General features: G+C 43.4%; 1 protein-coding gene and 21 non-coding genes across 22 annotated transcripts in view; all 22 read left to right on the top strand.

Annotated features, from left to right (window-relative positions):
* The first annotated feature begins 5,832 nt into the window (after nucleotides 1–5,832).
* Nucleotides 5,833–18,288, top strand: part of mmp11a (matrix metallopeptidase 11a) — a 24,999-nt gene continuing 12,543 nt past the window's right edge. Inside the window, exon 1 of the mRNA XM_088417478.1 lies at nucleotides 5,833–6,162. Coding sequence (XP_088273604.1) covers nucleotides 6,013–6,162 — 150 coding nt within the window. The 5' untranslated portion in view covers nucleotides 5,833–6,012. The remainder of the gene's footprint in view (nucleotides 6,163–18,288) is intronic.
* trnaa-agc (transfer RNA alanine (anticodon AGC)) lies at nucleotides 9,346–9,418 on the top strand. The gene has a single exon. It is a non-coding gene; the product is annotated as a tRNA-Ala (tRNA).
* Nucleotides 9,508–9,580, top strand: trnaa-agc (transfer RNA alanine (anticodon AGC)). The gene has a single exon. It is a non-coding gene; the product is annotated as a tRNA-Ala (tRNA).
* Nucleotides 9,670–9,742, top strand: trnaa-agc (transfer RNA alanine (anticodon AGC)). Its single transcript has one exon. It is a non-coding gene; the product is annotated as a tRNA-Ala (tRNA).
* On the top strand, nucleotides 9,992–10,064 carry trnaa-ugc (transfer RNA alanine (anticodon UGC)). The gene has a single exon. It is a non-coding gene; the product is annotated as a tRNA-Ala (tRNA).
* Nucleotides 11,120–11,192, top strand: trnaa-agc (transfer RNA alanine (anticodon AGC)). The gene has a single exon. It is a non-coding gene; the product is annotated as a tRNA-Ala (tRNA).
* Nucleotides 11,281–11,353, top strand: trnaa-ugc (transfer RNA alanine (anticodon UGC)). Its single transcript has one exon. It is a non-coding gene; the product is annotated as a tRNA-Ala (tRNA).
* On the top strand, nucleotides 11,442–11,514 carry trnaa-ugc (transfer RNA alanine (anticodon UGC)). The gene has a single exon. It is a non-coding gene; the product is annotated as a tRNA-Ala (tRNA).
* On the top strand, nucleotides 11,765–11,837 carry trnaa-agc (transfer RNA alanine (anticodon AGC)). Its single transcript has one exon. It is a non-coding gene; the product is annotated as a tRNA-Ala (tRNA).
* Nucleotides 12,542–12,614, top strand: trnaa-agc (transfer RNA alanine (anticodon AGC)). Its single transcript has one exon. It is a non-coding gene; the product is annotated as a tRNA-Ala (tRNA).
* Nucleotides 13,198–13,270, top strand: trnaa-agc (transfer RNA alanine (anticodon AGC)). The gene has a single exon. It is a non-coding gene; the product is annotated as a tRNA-Ala (tRNA).
* On the top strand, nucleotides 13,359–13,431 carry trnaa-ugc (transfer RNA alanine (anticodon UGC)). Its single transcript has one exon. It is a non-coding gene; the product is annotated as a tRNA-Ala (tRNA).
* trnaa-ugc (transfer RNA alanine (anticodon UGC)) lies at nucleotides 13,520–13,592 on the top strand. The gene has a single exon. It is a non-coding gene; the product is annotated as a tRNA-Ala (tRNA).
* trnaa-agc (transfer RNA alanine (anticodon AGC)) lies at nucleotides 13,843–13,915 on the top strand. Its single transcript has one exon. It is a non-coding gene; the product is annotated as a tRNA-Ala (tRNA).
* trnaa-agc (transfer RNA alanine (anticodon AGC)) lies at nucleotides 14,620–14,692 on the top strand. Its single transcript has one exon. It is a non-coding gene; the product is annotated as a tRNA-Ala (tRNA).
* Nucleotides 14,782–14,854, top strand: trnaa-agc (transfer RNA alanine (anticodon AGC)). The gene has a single exon. It is a non-coding gene; the product is annotated as a tRNA-Ala (tRNA).
* trnaa-agc (transfer RNA alanine (anticodon AGC)) lies at nucleotides 14,944–15,016 on the top strand. Its single transcript has one exon. It is a non-coding gene; the product is annotated as a tRNA-Ala (tRNA).
* On the top strand, nucleotides 15,106–15,178 carry trnaa-agc (transfer RNA alanine (anticodon AGC)). Its single transcript has one exon. It is a non-coding gene; the product is annotated as a tRNA-Ala (tRNA).
* trnaa-agc (transfer RNA alanine (anticodon AGC)) lies at nucleotides 16,380–16,452 on the top strand. Its single transcript has one exon. It is a non-coding gene; the product is annotated as a tRNA-Ala (tRNA).
* On the top strand, nucleotides 16,542–16,614 carry trnaa-agc (transfer RNA alanine (anticodon AGC)). The gene has a single exon. It is a non-coding gene; the product is annotated as a tRNA-Ala (tRNA).
* On the top strand, nucleotides 17,816–17,888 carry trnaa-agc (transfer RNA alanine (anticodon AGC)). The gene has a single exon. It is a non-coding gene; the product is annotated as a tRNA-Ala (tRNA).
* On the top strand, nucleotides 17,978–18,050 carry trnaa-agc (transfer RNA alanine (anticodon AGC)). The gene has a single exon. It is a non-coding gene; the product is annotated as a tRNA-Ala (tRNA).

Here is an 18,288-nt window from a genome sequence, read left to right as displayed (position 1 = left end):
ATCTGTCTACTACATTCAAATGTGGTACATTTTGAAGACCTGTGTAGTATTTTGACCATTTTTGGGTCCATTTTTTTCCACATTCTCGCACACTAGCTAAGTCATCACGCCATGTTGAACTTTGACATGTTGTCACCAGGTGGATGAAATTTCAGGCCCCGCCTGTCTTATTTCAATAACTTCCCTTTGAAATGAAATGCCTTTGATGTAAAGAATTAAAGAAGACCTTGCACTTGACTGATCCTACTCCCAAATGGGTGCTTCTAACGCAAATGTCTCTGTGTCCCAATTCTTCAAGCTTTTTTTGTTGGTTTGGGCAATCAATGCCTATCAAATTTCATGTTAATTGATTGTGTATTGGAAGTGTTTTTTTTTTCTATGTTAGAATCTACCTTGAAACGAAATCTGTGTTGCATTCTCTCGGATGCTGTTTTGTTTCGTTCGGGCTTCCCTGTCGGCGAGTCAGAGTCACGTCATTCCAGATAAACTTCACTTGGCAGCCCCTCGCAAGCCGACGCCGAAGCTGGCTTCTCTCTTAATTGAGATCCTCTGTCCTGGAGCGAGTCCACAGTCTCGTTAAAAAAAAAAAAAAAAAAAAAGTAGTGGAAGCCATATGTGCCATGCATGTGTGTGTTTATGTCGTGAGATTAAGCAGCGCACTGCTACATGAATCATTTTGGACTTTTAGTTTGGAACATGAATGTTCTATTGTGACCGTTAATGTGCGGCTGGCGTCATCATAAAGGACTTTACAACCAACTGTATCCGTACACAAGTGCCTACACACCGTTTATTCATGTATACTTGTCATGCTACAGATAATACTTTATAAATTCTATTTCATTTTCCACTGCTTTTATGTAGGGAACGTTTCCTGGAAGAAAAAAAATACAAGATGAGAGCACTTGCAAGGAATTGGATGACATGTCCACTTTAAGGCACGTATCCGACATTACAGCTGTTTTGCCTTTCGGCTTGTTTCATGTACAATAAATACACTTGTATCATGTTTTTATATGATATAATGAAAACCATTTTTGGGGGTTTCTGGAATAACCATATGGTAAAAAAATGATTTGAAATAAGTACATTTAGTAGCAATTGGACTTAATCTCTGGGATTTGTCAGTTTCTGTAGGAATTGTCCACTTCAATCCAAATGACATATGGTTCCTCCTATATCATTTTAAACATGGATTCTTAAGACTTGTTTTTGTTTATTCACGATATACACGCCTGCCAAATTTCACCCCGCAATGTGAAGCCGTCCGTGCAGCCAAAATCCAAGAGAATTGTTGTCGTTATTGATGCTAAAACTGCTTCAAGCCAAAATGGAAATTCTTTAAGGGGCCGTAACATGATAAGTCAACTTTTGGAACCTTTAACGATTCTAGACACTCACTAGAGTGTTACTTTCCTTCATTGATGTATTTCTAAGCATAGCTTATTTTGTGCTCTGGCACCGGACACGCCCGTGCAGATAAAACGGCTTGAAGTGCGCTCATGACGACAGGAGCAATTTGCAACTCCCCCACACCTCTCGGCACCGCCTGTGCTAGAGAAAATACAAACCGACTTTATCCGCGTCTTTTAGTTTAATTTTGGTTCTGGAACTGAGGGGGAGAGATTTTGCACAGTCGGCCTAGTAAATGGCAACGTTTCATTTATTTGCTTATAATGTTTTACTGTAGAAATGCTGAAGTGTCCAAAATATGTGTGTGGAGCACACAGCTGGACAATTAGTGTGAGTAGTAAATAAATCACCCGAACTATTTTTAAAAATGCTGGTTTCCCAACAGGGACTAATTTAATAGGAGGAAAGCATGTTAGTCAGAGTGGCATATTGACGGCGCTTTGCATTTTAATGTGAGTAACACCCCCGTTGTATTCACATTGTTGGAATACTCTCCATGAGCCGCCATCTTCGTGAGGATGAGCGCTCAAGACGCTGACATTGAGCTGCGTCATGAAGGGGGGCAAGGCAAGAAGTGCGATCTCCGCTAACTTCTTGGTTCAACAATAAAATAAAGCTCATATTTATTCAGAAACTAAATCGCAAATGTGCCAAATGTAATTTATATGCACATATACACTGTGGACAGAATAAAATATATTATAGGCCCTTATAGTGTGACTCTTTAAGCATGGCCTCCTGAGAATTGTGTGTGCATTTATTTATGATCTCCATGTCCACCAAATTTCATGTTGCTTGTGGAAACTCTTCATGGCTGAATTAAAAAAAAAAAAACAACAGTTTGTAAATAAATCATTAAAATTGTGTGTTGCAAATGGCTTCGGACCAAAATGGAGGGCTTGCTGTGTCTTTAGGGGGTTTAGCTTCTTGAAGCTTTTTTTGGTAGGTCTACTAAATATTTACATTGTTCCTAAATTCCATGGTGCACAGTTAAATTGTTCTTGACAGCTAAATTTTCAAAACAATATTGCGGTAAAGAGTTAACCACTTTTAAATGAAATGTCCAGCTTTCTGTGTTTTTGTGGCCACAGGTTCCTGAGATTTTTTTGATGCTCTCTGCATAAACGCAGACTTCATTAATAGCTAAATGCCTTTCAGTAATTAATATTATACTGAAAATGGCCCTGACATCAATTTAAACATGGTGTTAAGTTTTCGGGGGGTCTGGAACTTATCTGTGGCATTTAAATTCATCAACAGGGACTACTGGTTTGAAACACAAGGGAGTTTCAGTTTACGATACCCTTTATTACTCCTAGTTGGCACATACACTTCTCCTGACTGTTCTAGTTCCCTTTTGATGAAACGGAACGGTATCCACTTATAGAAGCTTATTGTATTCTATTGTACGAGTTCAAAGGTTTAATTTCTTGCTGCGGTCAACAGTTCTTGCCAGTTTTTATTGGTGCCTCCTTTTCAAGTGCGCTCATGAAAGCCAGGCGTCCGCGCGCTATTATTAGTGCTTGTAATTACACAAATGATCTCAATGTGATTCACAGAAGGAATTGATTCCGTTCCTCCTGCTCGGGGTGTTCACAAAGACCCCCTTAGATCCCCTTACAGCCTCTCCTGACTCCCCCATAGCAGGTCTTTTATGTCCCAGCTGCAAAAATAAAAGTTCCCCTTATGGAAACGTGATCACGCAGCTTACATCAAGAAGTGATTCACGTCTGCTTTTCTTTTAAAGACAACATGTGTTATTGTGCATTATTTTGGATGCTTCAATAACTTTTTTTTTAATTATATCTCCACATCTGTTTGTTCTGTTACTGGGGCTACTACAAATACCAACTACACAGTTACAACCATTTTTTATTGTAGCGGCACATATGATTGAAATCTTTTATAGGAACTACAAGTACCAAGTACTCAATTACAACCAAAGGTTTTGGAACTTTAGCCGATCATTCTGTGTCAGTGTGACTGTGGGAATTATTATCTTAATTTAGTTCTGAGGGAGTTTGTTGGAGTCAAAATAACACCCTCCTGGTGAGGTTTTGCGTTTTGATAGGTCTAGAAACTTTTGAGAAAGAGCATGCAGTGGCACAAGTACCAAAAACTCGGGTATTACCAACCGGGACGGACTGAAATCAGTTTTCCACACAATGACATGTCTAATTTAGTCAAGTGTTGCCTTCAGGGACAGGCTGAGATCACACCTTCCACAAAATGTCACAGCTGTAATTTAGACAGGTGTTGCCTTTAGGGACAGTTTGAAATCACACAGTAATTCTGTTGTCATATTTTGTCTGTCAATCAAGTGAGATGTTGCCTTCGGGGCAGTTTGAAATCACAGTTTCCCTTCACACAAAAGTTATAGTTTAACGTTCTAACTTTGTGTTTTCTGTTTGGAGTGACGATTTATAATTCTCTATTAAGTGTTGCTTTCAGGTACTACTGTAATTTTTTATCTGTCGCTAAACAGAACACCTCTAAGTCAGGTATTGCCTTCAGGGGCAGTCTGAATTTATGGTTTTCCCCACACAATAATCGTGTCGACACATCATGTCTGTCAACCAAGTTAGATGTTGGTTTCGGGGCAGTCTGAAATCATAGTCGTCCGTCACACAGGTTGGATTGGAGACATCTGTGCACAGCCATTTTCAGGTCTCACCAGAGATGTTCGGTCGGATTCAAGTCTGGGCTCCGACTGGGCCGCTCCAGGACATTCATAAAGTGCTTCTGAAGCCAATCCTTTGAGAGCTTGGCTGTGTGCTTCTTGTTGTCCTGGTGAAAAATGAAACTTTGCCCCAATCTGAAGTCCAGAGCGTTCTGGAGCAGGTTTTCATCCAGGATTTCTGTATATTGCTGCATTGTTGTCATTCTGGAAGGCTGTCTCCACAGAGGAACGCTGGAGCTCTGACAGAATGACCATCGGGTTCTTGGTCACCTCCCTGCCAAAGAACCATCTACCCGATCGCTCAATTTAGACAGCCGGTCAGCTCTCGGAAGACTCCTGGTGGTTCCAACTCCCTGGAATTTCTGAATAATGGGGGCCCCTTTGCTCAGTGGGACCTTTAAAGCAGCTGGTAATTTTTCTGTATCCTTCCTCAGACTCGTGCCACAAGACACTTCATTTGATTTCATGCTTGGTGTTTATGCTCTGAAACGCACGGTCAACCCAAAGACCTTTTATAGACAGGTGTGTGTCTTTCCAATCATGTTCATTCAGCTAAATTTACCACATCCATGAAAGCAAAAGACGATAACGATAACACCCATTCCTCCTATCAAAACGGTCTTCTCATAAAAACGGCTCCGGGTGAATTATGTACTACAATGTTGATTGTCCCGCAGTGTGCTCCCAGACACACATTTTCACCACGTTTTCTACAGTAAAACTAATAAATGAAACGTTGCCGTTTACTTGACCGACCCGGTGCAAAATCTCTCCTTCCCGATGCCAGAATGATATCAAAAGTAAAAAATATGAACGTCTCCTCAGATAAGGTGTATTTACTTTTGCTTGCACGGGCGGTACGGGGGCGGTACAGAGGCAGTACGAGGGCACTCCTGTGACCTGCCAAGTAAACCTGACCCTTATTATCTGTTGAGAGTGCAGAATAAACAAGGACTTCTTTTAGATGCATCAATGAAGGAAAATAACTTTAGTGTGAGTAATTGACATTGTAACATGGTTAAATATGGAGCTCCTCTGGTGCCAGGGTATGAAAAAAAAAGGAAATAGAAAACACCGAACTTGTACTTCTTGGGAAGTGGAACCGTTTTTTTTTTTTTTTATATACTCTGGCACCAGAGGGGCTCCATTGATAAACACTCCAAAAAAGTTGGATTTCCATGATAGGGCCCTTTAAGATAGAGAAACAGTATGATCATTGGGAAAAATCATTCACCTGACCTACATTTTGAGCTCCATGGCAAAGACTGTGAATAAATATGTAAATGTGATTTCATACTTTGTATTTTTATTACATTTTTGAAAATCACAATGTCAGAGCGGGTGTTGTGGTTAGGTTTTTGAGGTAAGAGATTATTACAATTTTGTAAGAGGCTGTAAAATAACAAAATGGAAAAAGTGAAGCACTGAAGCACTGTGAATAATTTTGTGATGCACTGTATCAAAATTAGACCACAGATATTTGCACCTGACTGAATCAAGAATGAATAATTTCTACATACTCGAGGATATAGTGCCAAAAATCGATTTTCAAAGACAAATAGGGGTTGACGTTCTGATTTAGTGAAAAAAAAAAATATTCACAGAGCTGAATCCGCGGTTGCCGAACCGCGAGTACGCTTTGGGTCATTGACTGGCATGTTCGGTGTTGCCTTCGGAGGCGTTCTGAAATCACAGTTTTCCTCAGAGGATAGTTAAGTTACATACTGAGTTAAGAGTGAAAGTGCGGTTTGGTGTGTGGCACGCCGAGGGTTAACAATCACGTGACTTCGCCAAGAAACAAGCGTGTGTGCGTTTGTTTGTCTGTACGGTGGCCGGCGGAAAACAAAGAAACAGCGAGGCGGTATTTAAAGTGGAGCAAGTTCCGAGGCGCGCGTCTTGACGAGCGACAGTCTGCCGAGATGCGGACGAACGCGCACGCGTCCGGCGGCCACCTCTGCCGCTGGCTGCTCATCCTCGCGCTCGCTCTACTCGGCCCGGAATGCGCGCGCGCTGCCGCCTTGAGGCAGGCCGCCGGCGCCGGCGCCGGCCACCAGCACAAAGCGACACAGGTAAAATGTTCATTTTGGTTTGACTAACTTGCGTCCTTCTTTCACACTGTGGTGTTCGGGCGCGGGACTCCCCTGCGGTGTGCTTGTGTGCGTCTTTGGAATTTTGTTGACTTCCTTTTGTTCCTTTTGTTTGTGTGCTGGAAGTTGTTTCCGCGCCCGACGCGTTCGCACGCGCTCTGTTGACGCCGCAGTAATTCACAATAATCGCGGCACGTGCCGGTGAGATAATAAACGTTTAGCCTCAAGTGTCATTCTAATACCTTTTTTTTTTGCAAGCTCAGCATGACTGTGAGTTTCTTAACATGCTTGCACTAGTCCTCCAGAACTGGTACAGTACATTGATGTACTAGTGCAGCGTTTTTTGTTTGAGCACCTATTGTACCAAACGGTCTCTAAACTAGGGTTTTGTTTCACATTATTTAAAAAGTTCTAGAATTGTAGTTTAGTGAACCTCCGGTTTTGATACAAATAGATCTGGAGGAGCTTATTTCACTTCATGTAGATTACCCAAGAATTGAATTAAGGCAAAACTCTAGTTGTCCTAACACATTCCAGTCATTCAAAAGGTTCATTCCTTCCAATCCTTCAGGATCTTTTATTTTCAGTATTGGTAGAGTGAAGCGTATATTCCAGCTCTAGCAAGTTACCCTGAAAGAAAATTAGGACAGCGCACCATGGTTCTCCAAAAGTTCATCTATTCCGGGAACTTTTTGGTTTAGTGTCATAAAGGGTCTTTTTTCATTCCGTATAAGTTACCTGCAGATATAAGCAGCCTTAGATTATGCCATGGGTGTCTATGGGAGATGATTTTACTCCCAAATTTTTGTAAGAGGCCGTTGTTATCCTAATAACAGTGATGGGTGGCAAATACTGCTCAGCAACAATGTAATAAACCAATAGCTCTACTTTTGCAGAAGTATCAGTTTAGTAAACATCATAGTAAGGAAAATACACAACAGTAGTTTGGCCCAACTATAGTGAGAGGCAGAGTCTGATTTGCTCATCTTACTAATACTGTGAGAGAGTCAGCCAATGCTTCAAAATAAACTGTACCATAACAAGTAATTATGATTCAAAATCTTTAGTTTGATGTTCCTCTCGGAAGTATGCTCACGACAACGGTCTGCTTGATGATGTTTCGCTCCCATCGTGAGCAGCTCCCATTGTAAAAAAAGACGGTGTTCTGAAATCATGTTGAAGTGTCAATTCTGGGAGCTTTGTTTTTGATTGATTTAAATGTTTGGGTTTATTTATTTATTTATTTATTTTTGCATGTAGCGCCATGTCATGTGTGAGACCATAGCTAGGCACTCGACTGGGGTCAACCCATTGAGTAACTCCGATTTACAGCACCACAACACACGATGGTCTTTCAAAGCTTGCCACCTAAAGTTCCAGCAACTTTTGGAATCGGTACATGTACTTTCTGGGACTATCAGGTATCGTTAGCCACATTTTGACCTATAAGTTCCAGAAACCTTCATTGTACTTGTATTTCCTGAAACAAAAAAGTATCTTCTTGACTTCTAGCAGTGTGTGCTTGTGCATTCATTTTTGTTTTGGAAAGAGGCAAAAGTTGCTGACTTGTGTAGCGTGTGCGGGACAGGAAGTAGTAATCAGAGCTCTTTTAACACATTTAGTCAACAACACCATAAAAAATGCAGACTGACTGACTCAGCCGTCACTGTGTGTGTGTGTGTGTGTGTGTGTATTACACTTTGTCTTTGAATGTACTTTTTAATCATGCAAAATTTGGAATAATGATGAGTTCAATCACAGCTTTAATCATCTAATTGTGCTTTTATCTATTCTACTGGGTCACTGCTGTCAGCCTTCAATCCTTGTAAATAACAAAATCTTCAGCCAATGCGCAGAATTCTACTCCTGAGAGTATTTTAAAAAACACACAAATCACACACATTGGATCTAGGTATACATTTCTTGAGCCTTATATTGTGTATTTCAATGTTTTCAGCAAGCAAGAAAAAAGAAATCAAAATAAAGCAGTTCATTTGTCTCGATTTAACATTTTTCATTGATTTTATGACTATATATATATATATATATATATATATATATATATATATATATATATATATATATGAATCCAGCTCAGTGTGGGTTCGGTCACGTCCAAGCGTTCCGCCAGATTCTGTTCAATTAGAAAGAACTTCCGCCTCTTATGTGTCCAAAAAGAAAGAACTTCCGCTTCTGATGTCATCAGTATCTGCGTCTGGCAGCAAAAAAAAAAAAAAAAAAGAGTAGCGCGATTTCCGGTTGAAGCTGGTTACATGCAACCACGAAATCTGAGGCTTGGTCAAATCTCCACTTTGGTTTTGAAACATTAAATTTTGATGGGGAAAAAAAAAAAGCCCAGCCATGTCTAGCAAATGGGACAAACAGGAGACATTTCCATTTGGAAGAAGCCCGACTACGTGTCGACAAAACCTTATCCCAAATGTCAGTCATTATTTTTTTAGGTTCTAAATGATATAAAAAGTCAATGGCAATGTGTTGCAGTTTTTCCCAGTGTCTTATCAGGGTTGTGCTGTACCTGCTAGAATCACCTTGTTATGTCTGCAGCATGTTGACAGGCCTGCGCACGCCTTGCACAGGGCCGTTACAAGCCGGCTCCGGTTACATCACACGCCGGCTTTGCTGTCACACGCTCTAAGTGATTGGTCCCCCAGAAAAGGACAGGCGTGGGAGACGTAGCTCATCGCTAGCATGTGAGTGGCGGGACCCATGTGCACATTCAACGCCCACATTCTCCATTTGGTGGTTTCTTTAGGCTTATTGGAACTTTTTGCTTGTAGTAATGTCTTAGTTGTGACTTTTGCTGTGTTTTTCAGTCTATGACTGGGTAATTAGCTCAAATGGTAGAGCGCTTGCTTCGCATGCGAGAGGCAGTGGGATCGACGCCCACATTCTCCACTCGGTAGCTTTTTTTGGCTGATTGGAGCTTTTCGCTTGTCGTTAATGTCTTAGTTTTGATTTTTGCTGTGTTTTTCAGTCTTTGTCAGGGGAATTAGCTCAAATGGTAGAGCGCTCGCTTTGCATGCGAGAGGCAGTGGGATCGACGCCCGCATTCTCCACTTGGTAGCTTTTTTTGGCTGATTGGAGCTTTTCGCTTGTCGTTAATGTCTTAGTTGCGACTTTTGCTGTGTTTTCTGCTCTTAGACAGGGGAATTAGCTCAAATGGTAGAGCGCTCGCTTAGCATGCGAGAGGCAGTGGGATCGACGCCCACATTCTCCACTTGGTAGCTAGTTTTTGGCTGATTGTAGCTTTTCGCTCGTAGTTAATGTCTTAGTTGTGACTTTTGCTGTGTTATTCTTTCTAAGACAGGGGAATTAGCTCAAATGGTAGAGCGCTCGCTTAGCATGCGAGAGGCAGTGGGATCGACGCCCACATTCTCCACTTGGTAGCTAGTTTTTGGCTGATTGTAGCTTTTCGCTCGTAGTTAATGTCTTAGTTGTGACTTTTGCTGTGTTATTCTTTCTAAGACAGGGGAATTAGCTCAAATGGTAGAGCGCTCGCTTAGCATGCGAGAGGCAGTGGGATCGACGCCCACATTCTCCATTTGGTGGTTTCTTTAGGCTTATTGGAGCATTTCGCTTGTCGTTAATGTTTTAGTTGTGACTTTTGCTGTGTTTTTCAGTCTTTAACAGGGGAATTAGCTCAAATGGTAGAGCGCTCGCTTTGCATGCGAGAGGCAGTGGGATCAACGCCCACATTCTCCACTCGGTATCTTTTTTTGGCTGATTCGAGCTTTTCGCTTGTCGTTAATGTCTTAGTTGTGACTTTTGCTGTGTTTTTCAGTCTTTGTCAGGGGAATTAGCTCAAATGGTAGAGCGCTCGCTTTGCATGCGAGAGGCAGTGGGATCGACGCCCACATTCTCCACTTGGTACATAGTTTTTGGATGATTGTAGCTTTTCGCTCGTAGTTAATGTCTTAGTTGTGACTTTTGCAATGTTACTCTTTCTAAAACAGGGGAATTAGCTCAAATGGTAGAGCGCTCGCTTAGCATGCGAGAGGAAGTGGGATCGACGCCCGCATTCTCCACTTGGTAGCTTTTTTTGGCTGATTGGAGCTTTTCGCTTGTCGTTAATGTCTTAGTTGCGACTTTTGCTGTGTTTTCTGGTCTTAGACAGGGGAATTAGCTCAAATGGTAGAGCGCTCGCTTAGCATGCGAGAGGCAGTGGGATCCACGCCCACATTCTCCACTTGGTAGCTAGTTTTTGGCTGATTGTAGGTTTTCGCTCGTAGTTAATGTCTTAGTTGTGACTTTTGCTGTGTTTTTCAGTCTATGACTGGGGTATTAGCTCAAATGGTAGAGCGCTTGCTTCGCATGCGAGAGGCAGTGGGATCGACGCCCACATTCTCCATTTGGTGGTTTCTTTAGGCTTATTGGAACTTTTTGCTTGTAGTTGATGTCTTAGTTGTGACTTTTGCTGTGTTTTTCAGTCTTTGACAGGGGAATTAGCTCAAATGGTAGAGCCCTCTCTTTGCATGTGAGAGGCAGTGGGATCGACGCCCACATTCTCCACTTGGTGGCTTTTTTTGGCTGATTGGAGCTTTTCGCTTGTCGTTAATGTCTTAGTTTTGATTTTTGCTGTGTTTTTCAGTCTTTGTCAGGGGAATTAGCTCAAATGGTAGAGCGCTCGCTTAGCATGCGAGAGGCAGTGGAATCGACGCCCACATTCTCCACTTGGTAGTTTTTTTTGCTGATTCGAGCTTTTCGCTTGTCGTTAATGTCTTAGTTTTGATTTTTGCTGTGTTTTTCAGTCTTTGTCAGGGGAATTAGCTCAAATGGTAGAGCGCTCGCTTTGCATGCGAGAGGCAGTGGGATCGACGCCCGCATTCTCCACTTGGTAGCTTTTTTTGGCTGATTGGAGCTTTTCGCTTGTCGTTAATGTCTTAGTTGCGACTTTTGCTGTGTTATTCTTTCTAAGACAGGGGAATTAGCTCAAATGGTAGAGCGCTCGCTTAGCATGCGAGAGGCAGTGGGATCGACGCCCACATTCTCCATTTGGTGGTTTCTTTAGGCTTATTGGAGCATTTCGCTTGTCGTTAATGTTTTAGTTGTGACTTTTGCTGTGTTTTTCAGTCTTTAACAGGGGAATTAGCTCAAATGGTAGAGCGCTCGCTTTGCATGCGAGAGGCAGTGGGATCGACGCCCACATTCTCCACTTGGTATCTTTTTTTGGCTGATTCGAGCTTTTCGCTTGTCGCTAATGTCTTAGTTGTGACTTTTGCTGTGTTTTTCAGTCTTTGTCAGGGGAATTAGCTCAAATGGTAGAGCGCTCGCTTTGCATGCGAGAGGCAGTGGGATCGACGCCCACATTCTCCACTTGGTACATAGTTTTTGGCTGATTGTAGCTTTTCGCTCGTAGTTAATGTCTTAGTTGTGACTTTTGCAATGTTATTCTTTCTAAGACAGGGGAATTAGCTCAAATGGTAGCGCGCTCGCTTAGCATGCGAGAGGAAGTGGGATCGACGCCCGCATTCTCCACTTGGTAGCTTTTTTTGGCTGATTGGAGCTTTTCGCTTGTCGTTAATGTCTTAGTTGCGACTTTTGCTGTGTTTTCTGGTTTTAGACGGGGGAATTAGCTCAAATGGTAGAGCGCTCGCTTAGCATGCGAGAGGCAGTGGGATCGACGCCCACATTCTCCACTTGGTATCTTTTTTTGGCTGATTCGAGCTTTTCGCTTGTCGTTAATGTCTTAGTTGTGACTTTTGCTGTGTTTTTCAGTCTTTGTCAGGCGAATTAGCTCAAATGGTAGAGCGCTTGCTTCGCATGCGAGAGGCAGTGGGATCGACGCCCACATTCTCCACTTGGTGGCTTTTTTTGGCTGATTGGAGCTTTTCGCTTGTCAATGTCTTAGTTTTGATTTTTGCTGTGTTTTTCAGTCTTTGTCAGGGGAATTAGCTCAAATGGTAGAGCGCTCCCTTTGCATGCGAGAGGCAGTGGGATCGACGCCCGCATTCTCCACTTGGTAGCTTTTTTAGGCTGATTGGAGCTTTTCGCTTGTCAATGTCTTAGTTTTGATTTTTGCTGTGTTTTTCAGTCTTTGTCAGGGGAATTAGCTCAAATGGTAGAGCGCTCCCTTTGCATGCGAGAGGCAGTGGGATCGACGCCCGCATTCTCCACTTGGTAGCTTTTTTTTGGCTGATTGGAGCTTTCGCTTGTCGTTAAGTTAAGTCAGTCTTTGACAGGGGAATTAGCTCAAATGGTAGAGCGCTCGCTTAGCATGCAAGAGGCAGTGGGATCGACGCCCACGTTCTCCACTTGGTAGCTAGTTTTTGGCTAATTGTAGGTTTTCGCTCGTAGTTAATGTCTCAGTTGTGACTTTTGCTGTGTTATTCTTTCTAAGACAGGGGAATTAGCTCAAATGGTAGAGCGCTCGCTTAGCATGCGAGAGGCAGTGGGATCGACGCCCACATTCTCCACTTGGTAGCTAGTTTTTGGCTGATTGTAGCTTTTCGCTCGTAGTTAATCTCTTAGTTGTGACTTTTGCTGTGTTTTGCAGTTTATGACAGGGGAATTAGCTCAAATGGTAGAGCGCTTGTTTCGCATGCGAGAGGCTTTGGGATCGACGCCCACATTCTCCACTTGGTGGTTTCTTTAGGCTTATTGGAGCTTAATTTCGCTTGTCGTTAATGTCGTTAATGTCTTAGTTTTGATTTTTGCTGTGTTTTTCAGTCTTTGTCAGGGGAATTAGCTCAAATGGTAGAGCGCTCGCTTAGCATGCGAGAGGCAGTGGAATCGACGCCCACATTCTCCACTTGGTAGTTTTTTTTGCTGATTCGAGCTTTTCGCTTGTCGTTAATGTCTTAGTTTTGATTTTTGCTGTGTTTTTCAGTCTTTGTCAGGGGAATTAGCTCAAATGGTAGAGCGCTCGCTTTGCATGCGAGAGGCAGTGGGATCGACGCCCGCATTCTCCACTTGGTAGCTTTTTTTGGCTGATTGGAGCTTTTCGCTTGTCGTTAATGTCTTAGTTGCGACTTTTGCTGTGTTATTCTTTCTAAGACAGGGGAATTAGCTCAAATGGTAGAGCGCTCGCTTAGCATGCGAGAGGCAGTGGGATCGACGCCCACATTCTCCATTTGGTGGTTTCTTTAGGCTTATTGGAGCATTTCGCTTGTCGTTAATGTTTTAGTTGTGACTTTTGCTGTGTTTTTCAGTCTTTAACAGGGGAATTAGCTCAAATGGTAGAGCGCTCGCTTTGCATGCGAGAGGCAGTGGGATCGACGCCCACATTCTCCACTTGGTATCTTTTTTTGGCTGATTCGAGCTTTTCGCTTGTCGCTAATGTCTTAGTTGTGACTTTTGCTGTGTTTTTCAGTCTTTGTCAGGGGAATTAGCTCAAATGGTAGAGCGCTCGCTTTGCATGCGAGAGGCAGTGGGATCGACGCCCACATTCTCCACTTGGTACATAGTTTTTGGCTGATTGTAGCTTTTCGCTCGTAGTTAATGTCTTAGTTGTGACTTTTGCAATGTTATTCTTTCTAAGACAGGGGAATTAGCTCAAATGGTAGCGCGCTCGCTTAGCATGCGAGAGGAAGTGGAATCGACGCCCGCATTCTCCACTTGGTAGCTTTTTTTGGCTGATTGGAGCTTTTCGCTTGTCGTTAATGTCTTAGTTGCGACTTTTGCTGTGTTTTCTGGTTTTAGACGGGGGAATTAGCTCAAATGGTAGAGCGCTCGCTTAGCATGCGAGAGGCAGTGGGATCGACGCCCACATTCTCCACTTGGTATCTTTTTTTGGCTGATTCGAGCTTTTCGCTTGTCGTTAATGTCTTAGTTGTGACTTTTGCTGTGTTTTTCAGTCTTTGTCAGGCGAATTAGCTCAAATGGTAGAGCGCTTGCTTCGCATGCGAGAGGCAGTGGGATCGACGCCCACATTCTCCACTTGGTGGCTTTTTTTGGCTGATTGGAGCTTTTCGCTTGTCAATGTCTTAGTTTTGATTTTTGCTGTGTTTTTCAGTCTTTGTCAGGGGAATTAGCTCAAATGGTAGAGCGCTCCCTTTGCATGCGAGAGGCAGTGGGATCGACGCCCGCATTCTCCACTTGGTAGCTTTTTTAGGCTGATTGGAGCTTTTCGCTTGTCAATGTCTTAGTTTTGATTTTTGCTGTGTTTTTCAGTCTTTGTCAGGGGAATTAGCTCAAATGGTAGAGCGCTCCCTTTGCATGCGAGAGGCAGTGGGATCGACGCCCGCATTCTCCACTTGGTAGCTTTTTTTTGGCTGATTGGAGCTTTCGCTTGTCGTTAAGTTAAGTCAGTCTTTGACAGGGGAATTAGCTCAAATGGTAGAGCGCTCGCTTAGCATGCAAGAGGCAGTGGGATCGACGCCCACGTTCTCCACTTGGTAGCTAGTTTTTGGCTAATTGTAGGTTTTCGCTCGTAGTTAATGTCTCAGTTGTGACTTTTGCTGTGTTATTCTTTCTAAGACAGGGGAATTAGCTCAAATGGTAGAGCGCTCGCTTAGCATGCGAGAGGCAGTGGGATCGACGCCCACATTCTCCACTTGGTAGCTAGTTTTTGGCTGATTGTAGCTTTTCGCTCGTAGTTAATCTCTTAGTTGTGACTTTTGCTGTGTTTTGCAGTTTATGACAGGGGAATTAGCTCAAATGGTAGAGCGCTCGCTTAGCATGCGAGAGGCAGTGGGATCGACGCCCACATTCTCCACTTGGTAGCTAGTTTTTGGCTGATTGTAGCTTTTCGCTCGTAGTTAATGTCTTAGTTGTGACTTTTGCTGTGTTATTCTTTCTAAGACAGGGGAATTAGCTCAAATGGTAGAGCGCTCGCTTAGCATGCGAGAGGCAGTGGGATCGACGCCCACATTCTCCACTTGGTAGCTAGTTTTTGGCTGATTGTAGCTTTTCGCTCGTAGTTAATGTCTTAGTTGTGACTTTTGCTGTGTTATTCTTTCTAAGACAGGGGAATTAGCTCAAATGGTAGAGCGCTCGCTTAGCATGCGAGAGGCAGTGGGGTCGATACCCACATTCTCCATTTGGTGGTTTCTTTAGGCTTATTGGAGCTTTTTGCTAGTAGTTCATGTCTTAGTTGTGACTTTTGCTGTGTTTTTCAGTCTATTACTGGGGAATTAGCTCAAATGGTAGGGCGCTTGCTTCGCATGCGAGAGGCAGTGGGATCGACGCCCACATTCTCCACTTGGTAGTTTTTTTTGCTGATTCGAGCTTTTCGCTTGTCGTTAATGTCTTAGTTGTGACTTTTGCTGTGTTTTTCAGTCTATGACTGGGGAATTAGCTCAAATGGTAGAGCGCTTGCTTCGCATGCGAGAGGCAGTGGGATCGACGCCCACATTCTCCATTTGGTGGTTTCTTTAGGCTTATTGGAACTTTTTGCTTGTAGTTGATGTCTTAGTTGTGACTTTTGCTGTGTTTTTCAGTCTCAGACAGGGGAATTAACTCAAATGGTAGAGCCCTCGCTTTGCATGTGAGAGGCAGTGGGATCGACGCCCACATTCTCCACTTGGTGGCTTTTTTTGGCTGATTGGAGCTTTTCGCTTGTCGTTAATGTCTTAGTTGTGACTTTTGCTGTGTTTTTCAGTCTATGACTGGGGAATTAGCTCAAATGGTAGAGCGCTCGCTTTGCATGCGAGAGGCAGTGGGATCGACGCCCGCATTCTCCACTTGGTAGCTTTTTTTGGCTGATTGGCGCTTTTTGCTTGTCGTTAATGTCTTAGTTGTGACTTTTGCTGTGTTTTTCAGTCTTTGACAGGGGAATTAGCTCAAATGGTAGAGCCCTCGCTTAGCATATGAGAGGCAGTGGGATCGACGCCCACATTCTCCACTTGGTGGCTTTTTTTGGCTGATTGGAGCTTTTCGCTTGTCGTTAATGTCTTAGTTGTGACTTTTGCTGTGTTTTTCAGTCTTTGGCAGGGGAATTTGCTCAAATGATAGAGCCCTTGCTTCGCATGCGAGAGGCAGTGGGATCGACGCCCACATTCTCCACTTGGTGGTTTCTTTAGGCTTATTGGAGCTTAATTTCTTAGTTTTGACTTTTGCTGTGTTTTTCAGTCTTTGGCAGGGGAATCAGCTCATATGGTAGAGCGCTCGCTTTGCATGTGAGACGCAGTGGGATCTACGCCCACATTCTCCACTTGGTGGCTTTTTTTGGCTGATTGGAGCTTTTCGCTTGTCGTTAATGTCTTAGTTGTGACTTTTGCTGTGTTTTTCAGTCTTTGGCAGGGGAATTAGCTCAAATGGTAGAGCGCTCGCTTAGCATGCGAGAGGCAGTGGGATCGACGCCCACATTCTCCACTTGGTAGCTAGTTTTTGGCTGATTGTAGCTTTTCGCTCGTAGTTAATGTCTTAGTTGTGACTTTTGCTGTGTTATTCTTTCTAAGACAGGGGAATTAGCTCAAATGGTAGAGCGCTCGCTTAGCATGCGAGAGGCAGTGGGGTCGATACCCACATTCTCCATTTGGTGGTTTCTTTAGGCTTATTGGAGCTTTTTGCTAGTAGTTCATGTCTTAGTTGTGACTTTTGCTGTGTTTTTCAGTCTATTACTGGGGAATTAGCTCAAATGGTAGGGCGCTTGCTTCGCATGCGAGAGGCAGTGGGATCGACGCCCACATTCTCCACTTGGTAGTTTTTTTTGCTGATTCGAGCTTTTCGCTTGTCGTTAATGTCTTAGTTGTGACTTTTGCTGTGTTTTTCAGTCTATGACTGGGGAATTAGCTCAAATGGTAGAGCGCTTGCTTCGCATGCGAGAGGCAGTGGGATCGACGCCCACATTCTCCATTTGGTGGTTTCTTTAGGCTTATTGGAACTTTTTGCTTGTAGTTGATGTCTTAGTTGTGACTTTTGCTGTGTTTTTCAGTCTCAGACAGGGGAATTAACTCAAATGGTAGAGCCCTCGCTTTGCATGTGAGAGGCAGTGGGATCGACGCCCACATTCTCCACTTGGTGGCTTTTTTTGGCTGATTGGAGCTTTTCGCTTGTCGTTAATGTCTTAGTTGTGACTTTTGCTGTGTTTTTCAGTCTATGACTGGGGAATTAGCTCAAATGGTAGAGCGCTCGCTTTGCATGCGAGAGGCAGTGGGATCGACGCCCGCATTCTCCACTTGGTAGCTTTTTTTGGCTGATTGGCGCTTTTTGCTTGTCGTTAATGTCTTAGTTGTGACTTTTGCTGTGTTTTTCAGTCTTTGACAGGGGAATTAGCTCAAATGGTAGAGCCCTCGCTTAGCATATGAGAGGCAGTGGGATCGACGCCCACATTCTCCACTTGGTGGCTTTTTTTGGCTGATTGGAGCTTTTCGCTTGTCGTTAATGTCTTAGTTGTGACTTTTGCTGTGTTTTTCAGTCTTTGGCAGGGGAATTTGCTCAAATGATAGAGCCCTTGCTTCGCATGCGAGAGGCAGTGGGATCGACGCCCACATTCTCCACTTAGTGGTTTCTTTAGGCTTATTGGAGCTTAATTTCTTAGTTTTGACTTTTGCTGTGTTTTTCAGTCTTTGGCAGGGGAATCAGCTCATATGGTAGAGCGCTCGCTTTGCATGTGAGACGCAGTGGGATCTACGCCCACATTCTCCACTTGGTGGCTTTTTTTGGCTGATTGGAGCTTTTCGCTTGTCGTTAATGTCTTAGTTGTGACTTTTGCTGTGTTTTTCAGTCTTTGTCAGGGGAATTAGCTCAAATGGTAGAGCGCTCGCTTAGCATGCGAGAGGCAGTGGGATCGACGCCCACATTCTCCACTTGGTAGCTAGTTTTTGGCTGATTGTAGCTTTTCGCTCGTAGTTAATGTCTTAGTTGTGACTTTTGCTGTGTTATTCTTTCTAAGACAGGGGAATTAGCTCAAATGGTAGAGCGCTCGCTTAGCATGCGAGAGGCAGTGGGGTCGATACCCACATTCTCCATTTGGTGGTTTCTTTAGGCTTATTGGAGCTTTTTGCTAGTAGTTCATGTCTTAGTTGTGACTTTTGCTGTGTTTTTCAGTCTATTACTGGGGAATTAGCTCAAATGGTAGAGCGCTTGCTTCGCATGCGAGAGGCAGTGGGATCGACGCCCACATTCTCCACTTGGTAGTTTTTTTTGCTGATTCGAGCTTTTCGCTTGTCGTTAATGTCTTAGTTGTGACTTTTGCTGTGTTTTTCA

This window comes from Hippichthys cyanospilos, chromosome 1 (genome assembly GCF_059441005.1).
Source record: "Hippichthys cyanospilos isolate Australia breed blue-spotted pipefish chromosome 1, RoL_Hcya_1.0, whole genome shotgun sequence".
Lineage (NCBI taxonomy): Eukaryota > Metazoa > Chordata > Actinopteri > Syngnathiformes > Syngnathidae > Hippichthys > Hippichthys cyanospilos.
This window is presented reverse-complemented; position numbering and strand designations above follow the sequence as displayed.